Source organism: Pelophylax lessonae, assembly GCF_965119305.1.
Source record: "Pelophylax lessonae genome assembly, chromosome: 13".
In the NCBI taxonomy this organism is placed as follows: Eukaryota; Metazoa; Chordata; class Amphibia; order Anura; family Ranidae; genus Pelophylax; species Pelophylax lessonae.
Window position 1 is genome coordinate 170,535,864 of NC_138780.1, and position 25,149 is coordinate 170,561,012.

The 25,149-nt window shown below is 43.6% G+C and overlaps 1 protein-coding gene across 1 annotated transcript in view; it reads right to left on the reverse strand.

Annotated features, from left to right (window-relative positions):
* Nucleotides 1-25,149, reverse strand: part of CCDC85C (coiled-coil domain containing 85C) — a 181,871-nt gene that overhangs the window by 24,174 nt on the left and 132,548 nt on the right. Inside the window, exon 2 of the mRNA XM_082242829.1 lies at nt 4,402-4,478. Coding sequence (XP_082098955.1) covers nt 4,402-4,478 — 77 coding nt within the window. The remainder of the gene's footprint in view (nt 1-4,401; nt 4,479-25,149) is intronic.

The window sequence follows — 25,149 nt, forward strand, 5'->3', positions numbered from 1 at the left end:
TTGTGTTGTTTAGTGTTCCTGTCCCACCCTCCCACCCTCAGACACACAGATGAATGGAGTATTGATCAATGACCGTATTACAGTGGCGTCACAAATCTCGGCAAAGCACAGCTAATGAAAAACATTAGGAAAGATTTGGAGAGTCATTTATAATTTAATGACTTATTCCCCGCTCAGAACGGGAAGGGCAGCATCCTATCTCTGGCCAGCTCCTGGAAGCAGACAAGACCTCTGCTAATATATGTATGGGCAATTCAAGCCTAGACCTATAAACACACCATAAATATCCGTAGATACATTCCCGATGGCAGCCTTGGAATAATGGTTTGAAATGTAATGGAACCACATCAGTGCTTCACACTGCCCATCCTAATGAACCACATCACAATCTGAATTATTACTAAACCTCATCATTTATCTAATTGTTCTGTCAATACTGTCACAAGCAGGCCTAGGTCAGGGATCTCAATGCAAAACAGGAAAAATACCTAGACCTTAACTACCAAGTCTGCCAAGATATTTCCCCTATTTGAAGCCATTATTATTGTGATTGGCAAGCCACAGAATAAAGCCACTGGGTGACCCCACTATTGCAGCCCATGCTTGAGTGAGCTTTAGAGAATAGAGGCATTCAGAATGTCTTTCTGACCCCCCCACCAGTAGACCAAGCACCTTCTCTTTTGCAGTGGTATCCAAACTGCAGCCCCTTGTCCTTGTCCTTATCCACCCCCTGGGGCACTACTGATATGAATCATTTTCCACTGATACCAACATTGGGGCATAATTCCTCCCACTGGTACTGAATCCAATGATGGGGCACTATTCCTCCAATCTACACCAATAATGGGGCACTATTCTTCCCACTGACTCCAATGATGGGGCACTATTCCTCCAATCGACACCAATAATGGGGCACTATTCTTCCCACTGACACCAATGATGGGGCACTATTCTTCCCACTGACACATATATAGTTACATAGTTAGTGAGGTTGAAAAAAGACACCAGTCCATCCAGTTCAACCTATGATGTGTGTGTGTGTGTTTGCTGTTATGCCCCGTACACACGTGCAGATTATCTGCAGACTTTTGTCTGCAGACTTACCTTTTCTATGTAGTGCAAGGGCCTGCCGGATTGCATACAAATTGAAAGTGTTTAGGTTTGACCTCATATTATATGGTTTTGGTAAGTCTGCAGACAAAAGTCTTCAGATAATCTGCACGTGTGTATGGGGCATTAACCGTACATTGTATACCCCTGTGTGTTGTGGTCCTTAAGGTGCCCATCAAATAGTTTTTTGAAACTATCAATGCTCCCTGCTGATACGACTGCTTGTCGAAGAGAATTCCACATCCTTACCGCTCTTACAGTGAAGAACCACCTGCGTATTTTAAGGTTAAACCGCCTTTGCTCTAGTTTTAGTGAGTGGCCACGCGTCTTATTGTATTCCCTTTCTCTGAATAGGTTTTTCCATATGCTAGGGTTGCCAGTACAGTATTTGTACATTGATATCATATCCCCCCTCAATCGTATCTTCTCCAGAGAGAATAAGTTCAGTGCTTGTAGTCTTTCCTCATAGCTGATGCCCTCCATTCCCCTAATTATTTTTGTTGCCCTTCTCTGGACTTTCTCCAGTTCCAGCACATCCTTCCTGAGGACCGGTGCCCAGAACTGGACAGCATACTCCAAATGTGGCCGGACCAGAGTCTTGTAGAGTGGGAGAATAATCTCTTTATTTCTGGAGTGAATCCCCTTTTTTATACATGCCAGTATTCTGTTGGCTTTGCTTGCAGTGGCTTGGCATTGCATGCCATTGCCAAGCCTGTTGTCTACCAGTACCCCCAGGTCCTTTTCCATCCTAGACTCACCTAGAGGTTCCCCCCCTAGTGAGTAGCTTGCTTTCTGGTTTCTGGCACCCAGGTGCATTACTTTACATTTTTCAACATTAAACCTCATCTGCCATGTAGTTGCCCACCCCATAATCTTGTTCAGGTCCGCTTGTAAGGTTTCCACATCCTGCCCAGAAGATATTGGCATGCTTTGTTTAGTATCATCCGCAAATACTGAGATTTTACTCAATATCCCCTCCTCTAGATCATTTATGAATAAATTAAACAGGATTGGCCCCAGTACAGAACCCTGGGGGACCCTGCTTTCCACCCCCGCCCAATCTGAGTACTCCCCATTAATCACCACCCTCTGTACTCTCCCCTGGAGCCAGTTCTCTATCCAGGTACTCACCCTATGGTCCATACCTACCTTCCTTAGTTTGAACAGTAAGCGTTTGTGGGGAACGGTGTCAAAGGCCTTTGCAAAGTCCAGGTACACCACATCCACAGGCTTTCCTTTATCTAGGTGGCAGCTCACTTCATCATAGAAGGTTAATAGATTGGTTTGGCAAGAACGATTTTTCATGAATCCATGCTGATTACTACTAATAATATAATTTTCATTACTAAAGTCTTGTATGTGGTCCCTTAACATCCCCTCCAAAATCTTAGAGACTACTGATGTTAGGCTGACCGGCCTATAGTTACCCGGGATATATCTCGGCCCCTTTTTAAATATTGGTACCACGTTGGCTTTTTTCCAATCAGCTGGCACCATGCCCGTCTGTAAGCTTAAAGATCAAGAATAATGGTCTTGCATATGATGGGGCACTATTCTTCCCACTGACACCAATGATGGGCACTATTCTTCCCACTGACACCAATGATGGGGCACTATTCCTCCCACTGATACCAATGATGGGGCACCTTTCTTACCACTGATACCAATGATAAGGCTCTCTACCTCCAACTGATACCAATGATAGGACACTATTCCTCCCACTGACACCAATGATGGGGCAATATTCCTCACACTGATACCAATCATAGGGCACTATTAATCCCACTGATACCAATGATAGGGCACTATTAATCCCACTGATACCAAAGATGGGGCCCTTTTCTTCCCACTGATACCAAAGATGGGGCCCTTTTCTTCCCACTGATACCAAAGATGGGGCCCTTTTCTTCCCACTGATACCAATGATGGGGCACTATTCCTCCCATTGATACAGATGATGGGGCACTATTCCTCCTCCTACTGACCAAAGGCAACAAGTCATTTTTTTACTTCAATTGACCACCAAGTTAATGCATTGTTTATTCCCATTGATGCCAAGACATTTTCCACTCCCACTGGCCCACTAAGGGCCCATTTACACTATGTGCAGTTTAACAGCATTTCAGAGCTGCATCATATTATGCAACACATTTGCATAATATCGCAAAACTCTTGCATGGCTATGCATGCCACCACATAGCAAACATCTGTGCAGCAGCATGAATGCCACACATGTCGGGATGATTCCCATTGTGCAATGCAATATTTATTTTTTTATAGCGCCAACAATTTTTGCAGCACTGTACATACACATCAGTCAGTTGTGTATGTGCAGATCACAGTTTACAATCTAAAGCCTCTTAAATCACATGCAACCCGGGCCAATCAGAATTGAGGGGGATTGCCTTTCACTATAGTTGCACTTTAAAGTCCACCTATCCTTGCAGCAAATGATATACCACAAAGGAGAATAAGGCTAGCAATAGAACTGATTTTCTTTCCTTTCACCATGGGTGGAAGAAAAGAAAATCACTCGATATCCCCATCAACACTGACTGACTGAATACCTCCTGTGGCACTATTGTATTCTGCCAGCAGGGGGCGCGGGGAGCCTTCCCAGCCAGCAGAACATGATTACCGCTAGCAGCCTTAGACACTGGCAGTAATCGCATGTAGAAAAATCCGAAATGCTGGTTGTACCCAAATCGATTGGTGGGTCAACTTCGGTACAATACTCCTGCCCATGCATGGATTGAAATTCAGCTGATCCCTGCTGAACCAGACACATTTTAATCCATGGACAGCTGGCTTAAGGGTAAGGGTAAGGGTAGCTGTCAGCCTAACTCTGAAGTTTGCTCATATTTTGAAAGGAAATAATTTGGAAGCCCTATCCACATATAGATTCCAAGGGTTAAGTGTCACACAATAGGTGGAACTGCAAATATTAATAAAATTAATTAGAAAAAAAAAAAATTACAATAGTGGTTGACACCATAGAACATCTAACTACACACCACAAGTCCTTTTGACATTCTCTGCCAAGATCTCCGGAAAAAATTGCCAATTACATGCAATTATTCCAGCGATTACAAGGCCCGTTATCAAGAAATTATCTTTGCTAAGAAGAAGAAATTAGATCAGACACAAAGAGAAAAATCAATTTTCCCTGGTTTAATTAAAGTAATCCGTATAACGGCGCCCCAGTGATTAAGAACGCATTAACGCGCCTGCCGCAGAGTTGCAACTTAGTAACAAGTACGAAAAAAGAGGAGGAAGAGGGAGACGTCTCACCTGCGACAGGAGTTTGTTGTCATCCTCCAAGAGTTTCACTTTGGTCTCCAGCTGTCGGATGTAAGTGGAAGATGAATCTGTAGAGAGAAAAATTAAATATTAAAGTTTCCGTCCAAACCCTGGACCATGCATTCCAAAATCAATGGGATCTACACACCAACTGGATGACATTTCGTTTCAGAAAAGCAAATATGCATTAAAACACTGCAGCTTTCCCCCCCCCCCCTTAAAAAATATTTTTGGAAACAAGTTCTACTGTTCTTCTCCAGCTGTTTCTGGTCTACATTGACTCATTTATATTCGCTACACATCATTGCTCTGATAATGACAACAATGGACCATATATATAAACCTGTGAGTAGAACACGATACAGTGGCTCTGAGGAAGAGGCGTAGGCCTCGAAACGCGTCAGCCGTCATCCTAATAGGACAATGGACTTTCGTATGGACTACTTTTGACACTCAAGTTTCTGAGTCCGATATGATTGATTTCATCTGCGTTTGTGAGTAGCCATTTTTTCTATGTTACAACAATAAAAACCATTATTGAGGATAATGCGCTAGGTCGATGCGCCCTTTTTTTTTTTGTGTTTTTTGTTTGCAATGACAACAATGGACCAGCCTATGCAACTGGGAAAATTGTCACCTTTTTTAACCGGAAGTGCCTGAACAAGAACCTTCATGGCAGGATCCTTAGAGTATCGATATAGGATATGGGGATATGGCAGTATAGTTGGGAGCCTTTTGGATTGAGCCCTGTTGATGACCCCATAGAGTTGATGGCCACTGTTATTTAATACACAATATATTGTCAAAAGTATTGGGATGCCTGCCTTTACATGCACATGAACTTTAATGGCATCCCAGTCTTAGTCCATAGGGTCCAATATTGAGTTGGCTCATCCTTTGCAGCTAGAACAGCTTCAACTCTTCTGGGAAGGCTGTCTACAAGGTTTAGGAGTGTGTCTATGGGAATGTTTAACCATTCTTCTAAAAGCGCATTTGTGAGGTCAGGCACTGATGTAGGCGGGAAGGCCTGGCTCGCAGTCTCTGTTTTAAGTCATCCCAAAGATGTTTTTGCTGGTTGAGGTCTGTCAGGTTCCTCCACCCCAAACTCCCTCATCCATGTCTTTATGGACCTTGCTTTGTGCACTGGTCCAAATCATTTGGTGGAGGGGAGATTATGGTGTGGGGTTGTTTTTCAGGGGTTGGGCTTGGCCCCTTAGTTCCAGTGAAGGGAAATCTTAAAGCATCAGCATGCCTAGAAATTTTGGACAATTTCTTCCTCCCAACTTTGTGGGAACAGTTTGGGGATGGCCCCTTCCTGTTCCAACATGACTGCACACCAGTACACAAAGCAAGGTCCATAAAGTATAAAGACATGGATAAGCGAGTTTGGGGTGGAGGAACTTGACTGGACAGAGTCTTGACCTCAACCCAATAGGACACCTTTGGGATGAATTAGAGCGGAGACTGCAAGCCAGGTCAAACATTCCCATAGACACACTTCTAAACCTAGTGGACAGCCTTCCCAGAGCTGTTATAGCTTCTATAACTACTTTAAAATTCTGAGATGAACTGTATACATGAATTTATTAATTTTAATGATGTTTTATACTATTTTTATCTTTAAAATTATTTTATTTTTCTGTGATTTCTCGTTGGCACAAACAAAGTCCCATCCATGGTCTCTCTGTCTCATCTGGCACTTAAAAAGGGAGGTGTTTTTGTTCTAACCTTCCCTTACCCTGTCCAGAGCAAAAAAGAAAAATTGCCTTTACATACACTTTACCAGCTTGCCGCCCGTATCATTTACATGTACAGCAAAAGAGCGGCTCTTCTGTGCCAGATCATGCACCTAGTGCGTAAACTGGCACTTCCAGGTAGGGGATGCACGTGGCCAGTGACCCGGCTGTGCTTTGGCTGGACACAGCACAAGCTGATCAGCAGGTGCCAGCCAGTGATGTCCCCCGGCACTCGCTGATCGGCAAGGAGACAGAACAGAGAGTCCTGTCAGCGGGGAAGTGATGGATTTTGATTCCCTGCAGGGAAAAAATCCAGCACATCCCTTACTAAAGCCACAACATAGTACATACAAAAACACTGGCTAGGCTAGGCAAACAGTTAACCCTTTGATTGCCCCTGATGTTAACCCCTTTCCAGTCAATGTCACTAGTACAGCGACATATTTTTAGTACTTATCACTGTATTAGTGTTACTGGTTCCCACAAAGTGTCAGTGTCAAAATGTCCGCTGCAATATCGCCGTCCCGATACAAGTCTCTGATCGCCACCATTAGAAGTATGAAAAAAAAAAAAATTCCAGTATATATCCCATAGTTTTTAAACATTAATATTTGAGCAAACCAATCAATATACACTTATTGGTATTTTTTTTTACCAAAAATATGTAGCACAATAAATATTGACCTAAATTTATGAAGACATTTTTAAATTTTTTTATTGCTGTGTTTTTGAGTAAAAAATTGTTAGGTTTTTTTCAAAATTGTCAGTCTTTTTGTGTGTAAAGCACAAAAAATAAAAAAAAGCAGTGGTGATCAAATACCACTAAAGAAAGCTTTATTTGTGGGGAAAAAAATGACAATTGTATTTTTGGGTACAGCACTGCATGACCGTGCAATTGTCAGATAAAATAACCCAGCGTCATATCGCAAAAAATGGCCTGGTCAAAAAGTCTGGTACACACAATAAGGACATCGAAGGAATAATAGTAAATTTTTTGTTGCATGTCTCATATGGAAAATGAAGAGGTTACTCAACATACAAAAATTTTCGTACGACAGAATACAACTTTAATGTGTTGATTTGTTTTGTAATATATTTTCGTTTCTGCGCATGCCTAGTCTTGCACTTACGATTTACTTTGAAAGAAAACTGTACTAATTAAATGAAAATCGGATGTTGTGTTCACTTACGATAAAAATACAATAAAAAAATAAAAAAGAAACCTGCACCTTCAGGTTTTGTCATCCGAAAAGTCAGGATCGGCTGTTGAAAGCACTATACTAAGGATTGGATAATCGGCTGATCGTTCAGCGTACAAAATTTTACTTCCGATTTTCTAATCATGTGTGCCAGCCTTAAGGCTCGGTTCACATATTGGCATCCTGGATCATAACCGGATCGATACAAGAACTTCTTTTGGGCAACAGGCGTCCCACAATCGCGGCTAAATCATGCCACATTTGGAATGCCATTGGAAGTGACGAGAATTTACGTCCCACGATTTGCCGTGATTCGGAAACGCGGGCGGAATCAAAGTGATTCTGCCCACGATCTGGGATGCTAATATGTGAACGGAGCCTCAGTGCCAGTTCACACTAGGTCGCTCCGACTTAGGGGGCGACCTGTGAAGTCGCGTGCAGCGCGACTTGCGCGGACTTCATACAATGAATGTCTATGCAAGTCGCCTCCAGGTCGCCCCGAAGTAGTACAGGACCCTTTTTCTAAGTCGGAGCGACTTGTGACGCTCCTATGAGAATGGCTCCTGTACCACACAATGGGAGCGTGACGGACCGCGACTTGTCAGGCTGACAAGTCGCGGTCCAAGTCGGACTAGTGTGAATGCGGTTTTAATCTTCTGAAGGTCAAGTGGGTAAGCACAGCAAGACCAGCAAAGCATTGCATCATTTTACTGACCTGTTCTAGTGATACTTGAACATGGTTCTACTTTAGCAATCAAAGATCCTGAAAGATTAGCGCTGTAACTCAATATTCTGTACACATACAAGATATGTTAAAAAAATGCAGCGAAAAGGAGCCGAGCTCTGTACTTCCAGAACATGGGCAGAATATTCGAAAATCAAGTGTTTAGAGGAGGTATCGAAGCTTCTTCCAGGAAAACCTCTCAGATCCGCCCGCATAGGTCTCAGATGTTACATCGCTGGAGACGGGCAAGTCAATCTATATTTTATCAGCCAGATCAGTGAAGTAACGCAACTTTCCCCGTGTCAGATTACAATGGGGGATGATGGAGGTGGTAACACAGGAAGAAGATACAATAAAACAAATTTTGCTGGCAATATAGTTGACCGCAGACTTAAGCTGGAAATACACGGTTGGATTTTTACTTGAACGTTTGTATAGAAAATGAGAAAGATCGTTCAATAGAACATTCCTTCTTGCCATCGTTGAGTCACCTAATTTCTTTCAAATGCCCTAAAAATGTTGTCAATTTTAATGAAATCCCAGACATACAGTATTTTACAGGTTTCATTTTAATACAGGGCTTAGCATGTATGAAAATATTTTTATCAATATCTCAATAAACACAAGAATTATTTCCAAAATTTTGACAAAACTGAGTTTTATAGAACATTTGTTGAGCTCATTACATTAAAGTTGAGCTCATTACATTAAAGTAAGGTAGTAATACAATTTAGATTACTAAATTTTCAGTGTTACTCAAATTAGTGTAAAAATGAATACACTTCCCCCTGTCACTGGGCAAGGGCGCATCAGGTGATGTGTGTCTTATATCTGGCAGGGGCAGAGTGACCCCCATATTCATCCCAGCACAGGTGTTTGTGGTCACTGTCAGCTGGTTCATGCTGTGGGGACAAACCTTACATGTACCATGAACGTGGGGGGGTTTCTAGGGAATGTCTATGGAGCTGACCTCTTTGGGGTCCGCCATAGCTTTATTGTTGACTGGCGCTCTTTGGGGTCTGCCATAGCTTTAGTGGTGACTGGCGCTCTTTGGGGTCCACCATAGCTTTAGTGGTGACTGGCGCTCTTTGGGGTCTGCCATAGCTTTCGTGGTGACTGGCGCTCTTTGGGGTCCGCCATAGCTTTAGTGGTGACTGGCGCTCTTTGGGGTCTGCCATAGCTTTAGTGGTGACTGGCGCTCTTTGGGGTCCGCCATAGCTTTAGTGGTGACTGGCGCTCTTTGGGGTCTGCCATAGCTTTAGTGGTGACTGGCGCTCTTTGGGGTCCGCCATAGCTTTAGTGGTGACTGGCGCTCTTTGGGGTCCGCCATAGCTTTAGTGGTGACTGGTGCTCTTTGGGTTCTGCCATAGGTTCATTAGATGTGTTGGGTTATGACATGTGCTACATTGTGTTGTGAATAAGCCCAGGGACTGTTTTTTGATAATATATTGGGGGGGGGGGGGTATATTGACTGGACCATCAGCTAAACCCTTGTTAAAGAAAAAAAAAAAAAGAAAAAAATGAATACACCCCACAACAAAAACTACATCTAGCATTTTGCATGACCTCCATAATTTGTAAGGACAGCACCAAGTCTTCTAGGCGTGGACAAGTTTACGACATATTGCAACATTTATCTTTTTCCATTCTTCAAGAATGACCTCTTTTAGAGCCTGGATGTTGGAAAGAGAGTGATGCTTGTCTCTTCAGATTTTCCCCATAGGTGTTCGATTGGATTCAGATCAGGAGACATACTTGGCCACTGAATCACTTTCACCGGTTCTTCTTCAGAAATGCAACAGTGGCCTTAGATGTGTGTTTTAGATCATGGTCATGTTGGAAAAGTGCAGGACGACCAAGGGCACGGAGTGATGGTAGCATCTTCTCTTTCAGTATAGAGCAGTACATCTATGAATTCATGATACCATCAATGATATGCAGCTCCCCGACGCCAGCAGCACTCATGCAGCCCAACAGAAGGACACTGCCACCACCATGTTTCACTGTAGGCACCGTGCATTTTTCTTTGTACTCCTCACCTTTGCGACGCCATACAGTTTTGAAGCCACCAGTTCCAAAAGCATTTATCTTGGTCTCATCACTCCACAGTACAGAGTCCCAGTAGCCATATTTTTCAGCATGGGCCCTGGCAAATTTAAGGCAAGGTTTTTTTTAATGGGATTTAGGAGAGGCTTCCTTCGTGGATGGCACCCATGCATGCCATTCTTCTGCAATGTACCCCGTATTGTGTCACAGGAAACAAATCACCCCAGTTTAGCTTTCTACTTTTTTGGCTAAATGAAGTGAACCTGCATGGTGATTTTCTTCAACCCTTCTCATCAGAAGACGCTCCTGGAGAGGTGATAACTTCCGTGGACAGCCTGGACATCTCTGGGAGATGGTTACAGTTTCATCTTTGTTACATTTTTGTATCACTTTTGTTACAGTATTCTGACTGATAAGTAAAGCTTTGCTAATCTTGTAGCCTTCACCTTTCTTGTGTAAAGAAACTATTTCTTTCTCAGGCCTTGTGACATTTCTCTTCCATGTGGTGCCGCTGCTGCCAGCATAAAATGGGAAGGGGGTTTTCTTTGTTAACCACTTAGGCTGCATTCACATGTCAGCGTATTGATCGCGGGCAGAATCACCGCGATCCCGCCCGCGATCCGGAAATCATTGCAAATCGCGGAACGCATGTACGTTGGCCGTGATTTGCAATAGCACCCCAAACGCTGTGCGATGTTGCCGCGATTTCCGCCTGCCGAATCGCGGTAACATCGCGCAAAAAAAAAAAAATCGCAGGACGCATTACGCCCAAAAAAGGACAAGAGCTTCTTTGGAGCGTAATGCGTCCCCCGATTTTTGTTGCGCGATGTTACCGCGATTCGGGAGGCGGAAATCGCGGCAACATCGCACATCGTTTGGGGTGCTGTTGCAAATCACAAGCAACGCACATGTGTCCCGCGATTTGCAATGATTTCCGGATCGCAGGCGGAATCGCGGTGATTCTGCCCGCGATCAATATGCTGACATGTGAATGCAGCCTTAAGGACCAGGCCCATTTCTGACACTTGTTGTTTACAAATTAAAATCAGTATTTTTTGCTAGAAAGGGCTCTGAAACCCCAAACATTATATTATATAATTTTTTTAGCAAAGACTCTGGAGAATAAAATGGTGGTCGTTGCAATATATTTTGCCACACGGTATTTGAGCATTAGTTTTTCAAACGCAATTTTTTGGGAGAAAATACATTTCCCTGCATTTAAAAAATAAATGAAAACAGTAAAGTTAGCTCAATTTTTTTCTATTATGTGAAAGATAATGTTATGCTGAGTAAATAAATACCCAACATGTCATGCTTTATAATTTCACGTGCTCGTGGAATGGCTTCAAAAATTGGTACTTAAAAATCTCCATAGTCGGCGCTTTAATTTCTACAGGTTACCAATTTAGAAGTACAGAGGAGGTCTAAGGCTATAATTATTGCTCTCGCTCTAATGATCGCAGCGATACCTCACAGGTGTGGTTTGAACACCGTTTACATATATGGGCGTTCGCTTCTGCATGCGAGATCAGACGGACGGGGCGTTTTAAATGTTTTTCTATTTAGGTTACCTTTAATTTTTTTTTTTACATTGTCCCTTTAACCACTTTACCACTAGAGCATTTTGCTGTCTTAGGTTTGGGCCACTTTTTTGCGATTCGGCGCTGTGCGACTTTAACTGACAATTGCGCGGTCGTGCGACGCCGTACCCAAACGAAATTTACGTCCTTTTTTTCCCACAAATAGAGCTTTCTTTTGGTGGTGTTTGATCACCTGTGCGATTTTTACTTTTTGCGCTATAAACAAAAAAAGAGCGTTTATTTTGAAAAAATAACAATATTTTTAAAAATTTTTTATATGAAATTCCCCCCAAAAAAGATGTAAAAACCAAATTTTTTTTTAAATTTTTGGCCAATTTGTTTTCTGCTACCTATGTTTGGTAAAAAAAAAAAATCGCAATAAGCGTATTTTGATTGGTTTGCGCAAAAGTTATTGCGTTTACTAACTAAGGGAAAGATTTCTGTCATTTTTGGTGTTTTTTTTTTTAACGAGTAATGGCGGCAAACTGCGATTTTTTTTGCGGGACTGCGACATTGGGGCGGACAGTTCGGACCCTTGACTGACATTTGACACTTTTGGGGGTACCAGTGACATTACTGCAGTAATCAGTGCTATATATATATATATATGCACTGTTACTGTAAAAATGACACTGGCAGGGAAGGGGTTAATTTTATTGGAGAGGGAGGGGTTAATGTATGCCTGGTGCTTACTAACATGTGGGGGGGGAGGTGACTGAGTGAGCCAGGGACAGATCGGATGTTCAACTATGCTGAACACTCCGATCTGTCACTCCCTGTCACTTAAGAGATCCGCCCGCTCTGTTTACACAGGCGGGCGGATCTCCAAACTGGATTCCCCGACGATCGGGGCAGAGCAGCGTCGATCGCCGCCGCTCCTCCCCTGGCCCGACTCCCGCTGTGAATGAAAACAGTGGTAGCGTGCCGCCTACAGGGGGAGGAGTCTAGCGACGTAGGTCTACGTCGCTAGTCGATAACGAGCCACTGTGCCGCAGTAGCAGCACAGTGGCTAGTGGTAAAGAGGAAAAAAAAAAAAAAATTTGATCACTTTTATTACTATTATAAGGAATGTAAACATTCCTTGTAATAGAAATAAGCAGGACAGGTCCTCTTTAATGTGAGATCTGGGGTCAAAAAGACCTCAGATCTCACATCTACACTAAAAAGCATAAAAAAAAAAAAAGTAATTTTTTTCATCATGAAAAAAAATGGGTCCTTTAGGGCCGTTGGGAGGAAGCGATGTATGGTTTCGCTCCAGTCCTCCAAGGCCAATTTCGTTCCACTTCAGGATTGTGTCCCACTTGTTGTTGATTCTTCACAAAGAATTACAGTTTTATATCTTTATGTCTGAAGCCTGAAATGTGGCCAAAGGTCGCAAAGTTCAAGGGGGCCGAATACTTTCGCAAGGCACTGTGTATATATTATATATATATATATATACACACATACACATACACACACACACACACTGTATATAGTATATAATAATTCATATACAAGAAAAGACTGTATACTATTCAAAATAACCAAGAACTATTGAATGTATATTGGTTTTCTTTTCGCTATTATGTTTATTTTGTTTCACAGATAACCATAAAAAATATATATGCATCGAGTTAAAAAAATTTGTTAACACAAAGTACTAGAAAAACAATAAATAAAATGGAGCCAAAGCCATTATGGTTTCCCATACAGAATTACGCAGAGTATGATGGGGACTTTCCTCCTTTCCCCATACTGGCAGTTCAATGGCCTCTCTATCCATTTGTAATGATATATACTGTATACTCCATTCTCACAGCTCTGTGTCTGTTCCCCATGATGTCTCTTTCAAGAGGCTTGTTATAAAGCACCATTTACTCAGTAAGGTTGGTCTATCTGTTGTGGTTTTCTGCTGGGACTCTGATGACTTGTATGTTCTCTGTGCTGTTTATCATAGTCCAGGGTCGGCTTGTAGACATCACAGTAAATCTCTACAACAAGAAAGGGCCCGGGATTTCCAGCTACATGATCCTGGCCTGGGCTCACCCCAGGGAAATAGACTTTTATTACTGATCTTTCCTATCATGAAGAATTATATCAGCCATATCTGTCTTGGGGGCCTGTGTAATACATCACCTATTTTCCTTCCCAGCTTTGTAGATAACGTACAAACACAACAGAGACACAGTAAAGGGATCCATAGTAATCAGGAAAATGAAAGCTGCACATGGCAGATATAAAAGACACAAATTAATCATTACATGTATTTTTTTTCTTTTTGCAGAAAGCAGTGCATGTACTACCAGACTTTGTTTTAGTATCGGCCTCTTGCCATCTTTATAAAGCAGAGCTCATACTGGGAGCAGCAGCCTTAAGCCTCGTACACACGCATCAATAGTTGGCCGTTATTTTTCGGCCAATGTCCGATCGGCCGATTTTCGGCTTGTTAGTATGATGCTTTCGACAACCGACTCCGACTTTTCGGCCGAATAGAATCTGGTGTGCATGCTATAAAATTTTTGTTGGCCGTCACCACAACGGCCGATTTTCCGTCAGTCAGTACAGATTTCGGCAGACAAAAATCTGATGAGCAAGAGATGAAAAAACACACGGAAAGTAAACCAGCACATGACATCACTTCTGAAGTAGATTTTTGTTGGCCAAGAAAATGTGTGTGCAGTCTAGAGCACATTTCAACCAACACAACAACACCGGACAAAAGTCGGCCGATCGGTTGGACGATAATCGCTGCGTGTGTACGAGGCATAAGAGGCAAGTCAGCTGTGCTGCAAAGTCAACAAAGGGCATGCTGATAGGAGGAGAGAGTAAAATGACAGAGGTGAGCTCATTAGTCTACCGCTTCTCCTTTCAATGCCAATGCCATAGGCTGTACAGCATAGCTCAGATTGGGTGAGAGAGAAGCAGCACCGGAGGCAAATCAGTTGTGCTGCAGTGCCTATGTGTTAACAAGGGTATGCTGATAGAAGAAGGGAACAGAGTTAAAGATAGAATATAGATTTTATAGAACTTCTAGGGGTTTTAACTACTTCCGGACCGCCCTGCGGCAGGCAGACCCTCCTGCGCGAACCGACGTAGCTCTACGTTGGTCGCGCGCCTGCAGCTAGGGGACTCCGATGCATGGGGCCGGCGGCTCCAATTGCCGCCTGTCACCCGCGATCGCTCCCTGCTGAGAGAGGACGGTCAGCTGTTGTAAACACAGCTGACCGTTCTTCTCTCTGGAATGATCATAGACGACCGCGCAATTGTTTGTTAAAGTAACGCAGTGCCGAATAGCAAAAAATGGCCTGGTCGTTAAGGGGGCAAATCCTTCCAGTCCAGAAGTGGTTAAGTGTACTTAAGCAGTGCTCCAAGAGTTGCCTTTTGCCTTGAATTCTTCAGAAAAATAGAAGTGAAATTCCTGTGGCCTTGGCACTCGTGCATTGAAGTAACCTTCTCAAGACCTTAAAAAAGTGGCGGAAAGAACTACAGTGTCCAGAGGCACAGAGTATCCAGCACAGCTAGAAGTGTTGGATAGTAGTAGCGACACCTAAAGCTCTTTACAATAAAGATTTGGCTCCCCACCCACCCACAAGATGGGCAAGTTTTTTTTTTTTGTTTTTTTTATTAAACAGGGTTTGTGTAGCTCAATATCTGCTGTGTGAGATCATCTAAGGCACTGCTGCTTCTGACTGCTAGTCTCACCAGGTTTGGAGTGAGATTTGGGGATTTCACTACTCTACTGCTCGCGGTTCTCCTTCCTGGAGAGAAAGCTGTACCTGAGGACATGCAGTGCAAGGATCCCCCTGCTTCTGCTTCATCCATGCAGTGGATCTCTACTCCCCCTCCCCTCTCCTGAGGCCTTATGAATAGTGCCCTACCAGTCATTAGATCACCATCACCAGTGAGAAGCACTGATACGAGGAAGCAAACCCCTGCTCCTCTACCAAGATGGTTACATCAATGCAGAGATACAGTGTGGAACAAGGCATGGTAAAAAAATATATACACATATATATACACACACATATATATATATATATATATATATATATATATACACACACCGATCAGCCATGACCACCCACCTAATATTGAGTATGGCCTCCTTTTCCTAAAACAGCCCTGACCCATTGAGGCATGGACATCAAAGTAACATCCACATGAATGGCAGGACCCAAGGTTTTCCCAGCAGAACATTGCCCAAAGCATCACACTGCCTCTGCCGACTTGCCTTCCATTACTGCATCCTGGTGCCATCTCTTCCCCAGGTAAGTGACACACACGCATCTGGCCATCCACCTTCTTCAGTTGCTTCATAGTCAGGGGCGTAACTACAGGGGTTGCAGGGGTTGCAATTGCAACCGGGCCCCATGCTCCAGGGGGCCTGTGCAACTCCCCTTTAATGAGAGTAAAGGGCCCCAGGATCAGTGGGAAGATCCCCAGGCTTGAAGGGAAGGGCCCCAGCCAGGGGTCTGGGGGGCCCTTCATGGTTTCTTGCACCGGGGCCCTGAAGGTTCTAGTTACCCCTCTGTTCATAGTCCAGTTCTGATGTTCACGTGACCACTGAAGAAGCTTTTGGCTGTGGACACGGGTCACCATGGGCTCCACAGCCCCATACACAACAAACTGATGCCCATTTTTTTCTGCTTTTTACCACATCAACTTCATGGACAACATATTCACTTGATGCCTAAAATATCCACCAATAAGTATATATATATATATTTATTTTTTTTTTTTTCTCTTTTTTTTTCTTTCTTACTTTTCATTCTTCTTCTTTCTCTCGCTCTCTCTTTCTTTTTCTTTTTGCTAGAGATCTTAAAAAAATAAAAAACTATAGAGGCATTGGAGAATCTGGATAGTTGGCATAGACTGGTTCAAGTCAAGATTGAGACCCTTTTTATTTTTCAATGCTAATAATTTATATATATTTTCATATGGTTGTAATAACTACATGATGGCATCTCGAACATAATAGATTAGACATTGTAAATGTTGTAACTGGGATATCTCCTCTGTTTCTTTATTATAAATAAAAAAAATAAATAAATATATATATATATATATATATATATATATATATATATATATATATATATATATATATATATATATATATATATATATATATATATATATATATATATATTTTTTTTTTACATTAAACTGATCTCTTTTTCATATTTATATAAATAGGCGGAAAAAAATTATAGGACTATAACATTTATGCAACACTTATTTCCTTGTTTTCCTTTTGAAGCCCCCGGAGAACCCCATGGGCTGTGATTAACGCCAGCGTGGGATTTTACTGTAACGTTTTGGCAACGCCAACTGCCTGGTGCTATCGATTGCATTACTAAAGCAGTCAGCAGATTTGTAGTAGGAGCAGGCCAATGCAGAGGTGACGCTCCATTATCCTTCTTATAAACACTAAGCTGGAGGTAATAAATCAATGTGCTCAGCTCCAAGCTTTCCTACTTTGAAGGCCTCCAGGGTTGGGCTCCATCAGCAGGAGGATGGAGGGGGGATGGGGGGGGTCATAGAAAAGGTTAAAGGTCAGGACTGCATTCCTTCTCCAGCATTACCTGGCGGGCTGGGAATACAGTCAGGGAAAGCCGGTAATAGTTCTGGACACCTCCTAGTAATGAGTCTGAAGAACAGGCCTTGTGTCTGGAAGGCTTCCTATGAGAAGTCAGCTATCAAAAGCATTTCTTTTACTTATTCTGTCCCAAAAAAATGCAGATCTTGACTCCACACTTGGCCAACGTGGTACACAGGCCTGTCAACCAACTATAAACATAAAGGCTGATTGGGGTAGTCTTTAAAATTAAATTAAAAAAAAGAATTATAAAAAAGTATTTATGGTCCAATGACTTTGGATACGCATCTTTTATTAATACATGCCAGCGCAAGGAACTGTAAAAAAAGATGTAGCACCCTCCTAGGTAGGTGCTTGCAAAGGAGAGTATAGTTTTGAATCCTTTCTGCTTACCAGAAGGGCTGGCGGTAAATCTATATTGTTCTCTGCCCACCAGAGAGCAGGATCTGCTAGTGAGGTCTGCTCATTGTGCTCAGGTGCAATTCATTCTGTCTGAAGAGTGTTTCGCACTGGTCCAATAGAGAGGCATATTGGACAGTGGGAGGAAACCTGACAAATGAGTGCACAGGTGTTTGATACACCCCTGGTGATTTGGCCGAGGAAAGTGCCTCGGTGCACGCTGGGATACGGTATAAATGCCATGAGCACATGTGCTTGGGGTCTTTCGTCTGGATAGCGGAGTCCCGGAGGGAGGGGGTGGCCGCCGCCTCCTCTGTAGAGGTGCCACACGGCCTCAGGTAGTCGACCTAAGGGCCTAAAGAGAGCTAGAGAAGAACTTAACCTGGAGGTCCTGTGAAGTTGACTGGAAGGGAGACACTGGAGGATCTAATTTTGCAATACAGCGAGTACAGATCTGTGTCAAGGGGCCTGACCTGAGGGGGGCCACCCCTGCAGCTAGAAGAGTCAGTGGATAGGTGTCAGTAAAGGGGATGCTAGAGAGTATCCTGAAGATAATGTAGTTTACCAAGTCTATTGCTGGAGAGAAAGAGCAAGGAGACTTAACCCTTTCCATATATGTGGCAGTGTGGTTTAAGCAGTGCAGCTGCTTCCACAAGCAACCTGGTGAGGCCAAGTGAGAGTTGTCCTTATCCAATGAACATTGTTCCAGTTGGAGTATCCCACTATTCCCTTCTCCCATTCAAGTTCCAAATAAACACTAAAAACCAACACCCCTGGAATGTTTATGGAGCAACGAGCCATTGAGAATAAGGATGAATGTGTGAACTGTACCCTAAGTGACTATCCGCAGGTAATCAGAGGAGGCCCAACAAGTCATCATACAGCAAGCCCTACAGCAGGGGTCTTCAAACTATGGCCCTCCAGTTGTTCAGGAACTACAATTCCCATCATGCCTAGTCATGTCTGTGAATGTCAGAGTTTTACAATGCCTCATGGGACAACAGCTGGAGGGCCGTAGTTTGAGGATCCTTGCCCTACAGGGACAGTGCTACAAAAATTACAAAAAAAACTATGTTGATATGGTTTGCAGTGAAAACAAAAAAGTAAAGCAAGCCCTCATGGGTGATCTTTGTACATTGTATGGATATTAACTATGGTTTCAGAATTCTACCTTTTGTTATTCTGAAGAAATAACTTACTGTTTGTCTGTATCCATGTACAGAGTGAATCTGTAATTGAATGTTATTAAAAAGTAACTTTCCTTTTTAATTTGCAGCTCTGTAATTTTCTGAAAATGCAATACAATATGGCAACCTGGAGGAGTTCTGTACTATTGGTGCCAGTGGGAGATAAAGTGCCCCACCATTGGTGCCAGTGGCAGATATAGTGTCCCACCATTGGTGCCAGTGGCAGATATAGTGCCCCGCCATTGGTGCTAGTGGCAGATATAGTGCCCCACAATTGATGTCAGTGGGAGGAATAGTGCCCCACCATTGGTGCCAGTGTCAGATATAGTGCCCCGCCATTGGTGCCAGTGTCAGATATAGTGCCCCACCATTGGTGCCAGTGGCAGATATAGTGCCCCACCATTGATGCCAGTGGCAGATATAGTGCCCCGCCATTGGTGCCAGTGTCAGATATAGTGCCCCACCATTGATGCCAGTGGGAGATATAGTGCCCCACCATTGATGCCAGTGGGAGATATAGTGCCCCACCATTGATGCCAGTGGGAGGAATAGTGCCCCATCATTGGTGTCAATAGGAAGAATGGTATCCCATCATTGGTGTCATTGGCAGGAATGGAACCCCATCATTGGTGTCATTGGCAGGAATGGTAACCCATCATTGGTAGGAATGGTAACCTATCATTGGTGTCAGTGACATGAATAGTGCCCCATTGTTGGTGTCAGTGGGAATAACAATACCCCATTGTTGAGGTCAGTGGAAGGAAAAGCGCTCCCCAAGGGCTGGATAAAGGTAAGCAAGGGGCCGCATCGGGTCCGTGGGCTACAATTTGGAGACCCCTGCTCTATAGTGTGACGTCAGTTGGCATAGGGACTGTTCCTTTCACACATGATGATAGTTAAAGCTGCATTCCACCCACAAAAACTTTCATTGAAATCTATTCCTCAATAGTCACAAAGGATATACATCCACTCTGTGTGCACCAAACGCCTTTGCATGACTCTATTAATTAAATTTCTGTATAATGCAATCGGCTCTGTGATTGACGTGCGCAGAGTAATTCAGCATGTACGATGCTACGGAGCACAGACACACTGTCCATATCTTCGGTGGATGGGGGGGGGGGTCCTGGCTCATGAAACGCCAAGCTTAATTTGCGGCCTGTATGGCGAAGTACAGGCACAACATGCTGAGTCTGCATTCTGATCCTCGCTAATAGAAAACCATGGCATCCCAGTAATTAGCCTGCGTTCAGCTTCATTACATTCATCTTTCCATTTAACACTTTGAGCCGGTGGATAAATGTCAGATAAATCTATGCCTGTCACTTATATTCCTATACCCCCCACCCCACCCCTACCCCCCCCTCCATTCGGCATCAGTTTTCCCCAACATATTCCTAACTGGAGCCCATATGAGGAAATAAAAAGGGCCCTCCAGGGCCAATCTATCAACGCCAATAGTAACCAACCAGATGTCCATCTTTCATTATCCATGAAAACTAAAGTATATCTGAAACCCAACAATAAACTCAATGGGGGGGGGGATTTACTAAAACTGAAGCACAGAGAATCTGGTGCAGCTGTGCATAGTAAGCAATCAAATTCTAACTTCAGCTTGCTCAATTAGGATTTGACAATAAAACCTGGAAGTGGATTGGTTGCTATGCACAGCTGCACCAGTTTTAGAAAATCTCTCCCTAGAATTATCCTTGGAGACCATTGAATGCATTTGTTACATCTGTTCAATAACAAAAAATAAATTTTCCCCTTTTGGAAGCTCGGTCTGTATGTATGCACAGCCTTGTACAGAGGAGAACCCTGATTTTTCTCTGCTACAGTTTCACTTTTACTTACAGGTCCCCTCCCCCGCCTGGTAGGCTTATCCCATCACTTTGCTCTCTCCTCCTATCAGCATGCTGCTTGTACTGCACGACACCTGACTGGCTCTTAGTGGTGCCTCTCCCTCCACAAGTATTATCTTGTCTCCCAGTGCTAAACAGAGTTCTATAAAGTACTCGAAACCCATACTTGAGTAAAAGTACAAGTGCTCGATCAAAAAGTGACTTGAGTAGAAGTACTAAAGTATTCAACATTTTTTGTACTTAAGTATTGCAAGTAGTTTTTTTAAAAAATTTTGCTACTCAAGTACTGAAAGTAAAAGTACCAGTACTGTGTTATGTAGTTATTAAAGAAAGAAGTCAAAAGTTTGAACATCATATTGTTTTTTATTATTTCAAATGCAGCTTTTATTTATACATACAGTAGCATTTATTTCCGTATGCGCTGATAATACACATGTTTTGAGCTTCATGAAACCTGCCATCTACTGTTCTGGCAGTGGTAATTTTTATAATAGTAACGAGTAACTATGCAGCACAAAAAAAAAATATCGGAGTAGAAGTATTGAAATCATCGAAAAAATGTAGTGAAGTAAAAGTGGAAGTAGGAGAAAAAAATTCTACTCCAGGAAAGTACAGATACCGCCTTTCGGTACTTAAGTACAGTAGTGAAGTAGTTCTACTTAGTTACTATACATCTCTGGTGCTAAACCATTCATCCAATTTCTAAATTGCTACCTTTCAAAAGCCAATATAAAGGAAACACTTGGGGGTTTATCTAATCTTTTTTTTTTATAATTCTCCTTTAAAGGGGGCGTGGCAGGGGGTGTGTCCTATGCCTACATGCTTTTGCTAATAGGAATCCCTCGTTCCCATCTCAGAAATCTGGGAGATATGAAAATGTACCTTACTTTAGCATGTTGATGAAGGGTGGAGGACCAGGGAAAGCAAAATATAAGCCAATCAAACTTCAGCTTTAAATACTGCTAGCCACATTCCTAGAATTGCAGTATGGTCCTAAAAAGTACCACCTCACCCCTAGATGGGGCCGTATTGAATACTCCAATCATTCTGCCCATGTTCTAGAAGGAGGGGAGCTCTGTTTCCTATTACACTCCATGCGGGAGATTTACTAAAACCGATGCACACAGAATCTGGTTCATAGTAACCAATCAGCTTCCAAGTCTTAGCCCTCGTTCACATTGAAATCGAACTTCATCCGAACTCAAAGCCGCATTTCAGTCCGACTTTCGGGGGCGACTTGAAAGACATCTGGGCTGGTTCATGCACAGATGTCTATTGAAGTCGCCCTTGAAGTTGCCAAAAGTAGTGCAGGAACTACTTTTGGAAATCGGTGCGGTGCCGCAAAGTCGGTGTCGCACTGATTGGGACGGTGCCATTGCCGGCCATACGCTGTGATTGGTCATGCAATTTCACCTGTCAAATCGCGCCAATGTGAACGGTGGCTTATTGTCAAAGCTTAAGGCCCCTTTCACGCGGGCGATCCGATCCGCCTGTCGGTTTTTCTGGTGGATCTGATCGGATGCTCCATGCATCCCTATGGGGCAGCGGGTGTCAGCGGAGACATGTCCCCTGACACCCGCTGCTATCCGATTCCGATCCTGTTCGTGAAATCCGGACGGATGGAAACCCTATTTTCCATCCGTCTGGAGGATCGGATCGGATGAGAACGGACAGGCGATCCGTTCTCATCCGATCTCCCCGTAGAGGACAGCGGGGATCTGACAGCTCCGTCTCTGCACACAGAGCGGAGACGGAGCTGTCATCCGCCTGTTCAGCGGGGGATCAGCAGATCGATCCCCCACTGAGCAGAACGACTCCGTCAGGCACACCACCACCCATGTGAAAGGACCCTTATTGAATAAGTAGAAGTTAGAAGCCGATTGGTTACTGCGCACAGCTGCACCAGATTCTGAGTGCCCCAGTTTTAGTAAATCATCCCCTATGTGTCACAGGTATTTCCATCTTCTATAACAGAACTTGAGAAAAGATACAGATGGAGACAATAAGCTCAGGATTAGGCTAGATCGGAAGCGTGCAGAACCTACAAGATGTACAACGGTAGTGAGGAATATATGGTGCGAGCCGGTCTGTGCAAGGAGCACGTCACAATCTGCGCACACCAAGAGAAACTGTGAAATGAGGAAAACTACAACACAGTCTGCTCTGCCATCTGTATGCGTCACCGCGACAAGACTGCGTGCCAAACCCAGCAGGGGCGCCGGCAGCTGCCTCCGCTTCATAAATAACCAAGTTAAAATAAAACTTTTGCTGGCAATTAAACCCCCCTCCCCCTTTTTTTTTCTCTTTTTTTTTTTTACACACAGTAAAGCCGATCGTGTTTAAAAAGTAAGATTTTATTCCAGTAATTGTATAATTACTGCTACAGTGGATATAAAAAGTCTACACACCCCTGTTAAAATGTCAGGTTTCTGTGATGTAAAAAAAAATGAGACAAAGATAAATAATTTCAGAACTTTTTCCACCTTTAAGGCTACGTTCACATGTGGGCGTAGCGGTGATTCTGCCCGCAATCCGGAATCATTGCAATTCGCGGGTCGCCTGTGCGATGCCCGTGATTTGCAATGGCACCCCAAACGCTGTGCGATGTTGCCGCGATTTCCGCCTGCCGAATCATGGTAACATCGCGCAAACAGAATTGCGGGCCGCATGACGCCCAGAAAGGTACAGGAGCTTCTTTGGTGCGTCAAGCGTCCTGCGATTCTTTTTGCGCGATGTTACCGTGATTCGGCAGGCGGAAATCGCGGCAAAATCGCACAGCGTTTGGGGTGCCATTGCAAATCACGGGCATCGCACAGGCGTCCCGCGATTTGCAAGGATTCCGGATCGCGGGCAGAATCGCAGTGATTCTGCCCGTGATCCGCTACGCCCACATGTGACCTATAGACTGTACAACTCAATTAAAAAACAAACTGACATCTTTTAAGGGGGGGGGGGGGGGGAGTAAAAATAAAAAAATTAAATATTGTGGTTGCATAAGTGTGCACACCCTCTTATAACTAGGGATGTAGTGGTGTTCAGAATGAAGCAATGGGATGTAGTGGTGTTCAGAATGAAGCAATGGGATGTAGCGGTGTTCAGAATGAAGCAATGGGATGTAGTGGTGTTCAGAATGAAGCAATGGGATGTAGTGGTGTTCAGAATGAAGCAATGGGATGTAGTGGTGTTCAGAATGAAGCAATGGGATGTAGTGGTGTTCAGAATGAAGCAATGGGATGTAGTGGTGTTCAGAATGAAGCAATGGGATGTAGTGGTATTCAGAATGAAGCAATGGGTTGTAGTGGTATTCAGAATGAAGCAATGGGATGTAGTGGTGTTCAGAATGAAGCAATGGGATGTAGTGGTGTTCAGAATGAAGCAATGGGATGTAGTGGTGTTCAGAATGAAGCAATGGGATGTAGTGGTGTTCAGAATGAAGCAATGGGATGTAGTGGTATTCAGAATGAAGCAATGGGATGTAGTGGTATTCAGAATGAAGCAATGGGATGTAGTGGTATTCAGAATGAAGCAATGGGATGTAGTGGTGTTCAGAATGAAGCAATGGGATGTAGTGGTGTTCAGAATGAAGCAATCACATTCAAAAGTCATGTTAAATAAGAGTCATTACACACCTGCCATTATGGATCTCTTACCACAGGAGGCCAGTAGCACTTTTTGGCTGATTACCCCGCCAGGTCCTTGAGATGATATTCCTGCAAATTTTTCGCTATACAGTAAAGTCAGGAATCTAGCCGCCCGCCCCGCCGCGCACAGGTGTCAAACTGGTGGCCCTCAAGCTGTTACGGGACTACAAGTCCCATTAAGGCTTTGCAGTTACAAGTATGACTTCCATAGCCAGAGGCATGCAACACCTGGAGGGCCACCAGTTTGACAACCCTAAACAAGCCCAAAGACAAAAAGGATGCTCCACATTGTGTAAAATCCAAGTAACATTTATTTACTCACATTAAAGAAGATCAAAACCGCATTAAATATCTTGCCGGTGTAACGTTAAAAAACCCTACCCCGTAAAAATTTCCTACCCTCGTCACTTCCGGTGAGGGTACGTCATTCAACAGCTGAGCCGCTTCCCAGTGCGCATGCTCACAGCTGCGGAGGGTAGGGAATTTTCATGGGGTAGCGTTTTTTTTAACGTCACACAGCGTCATTCATCAGCTGTTGCCACGCGTCCCACTGCGCATGCCCAGCCCCTAAATTAAATCATCTCGGCTCCAACCCTGAGACTTCCCTGCGGGCGCGCGTCATTCATCAGCAGGTGCGACTTCCCAAATGATCTCGGCTCCAGGAAAATGTTAAAGCGCCGGGGTCTATGAAAATTTAAAACATTTTCCTGGAGCCGAGATCAGGAAAGTCTCACGGGTTGGAGCTGAAATAATTTCATTTAGGGGCTGGGAATGCGCAGTGGGA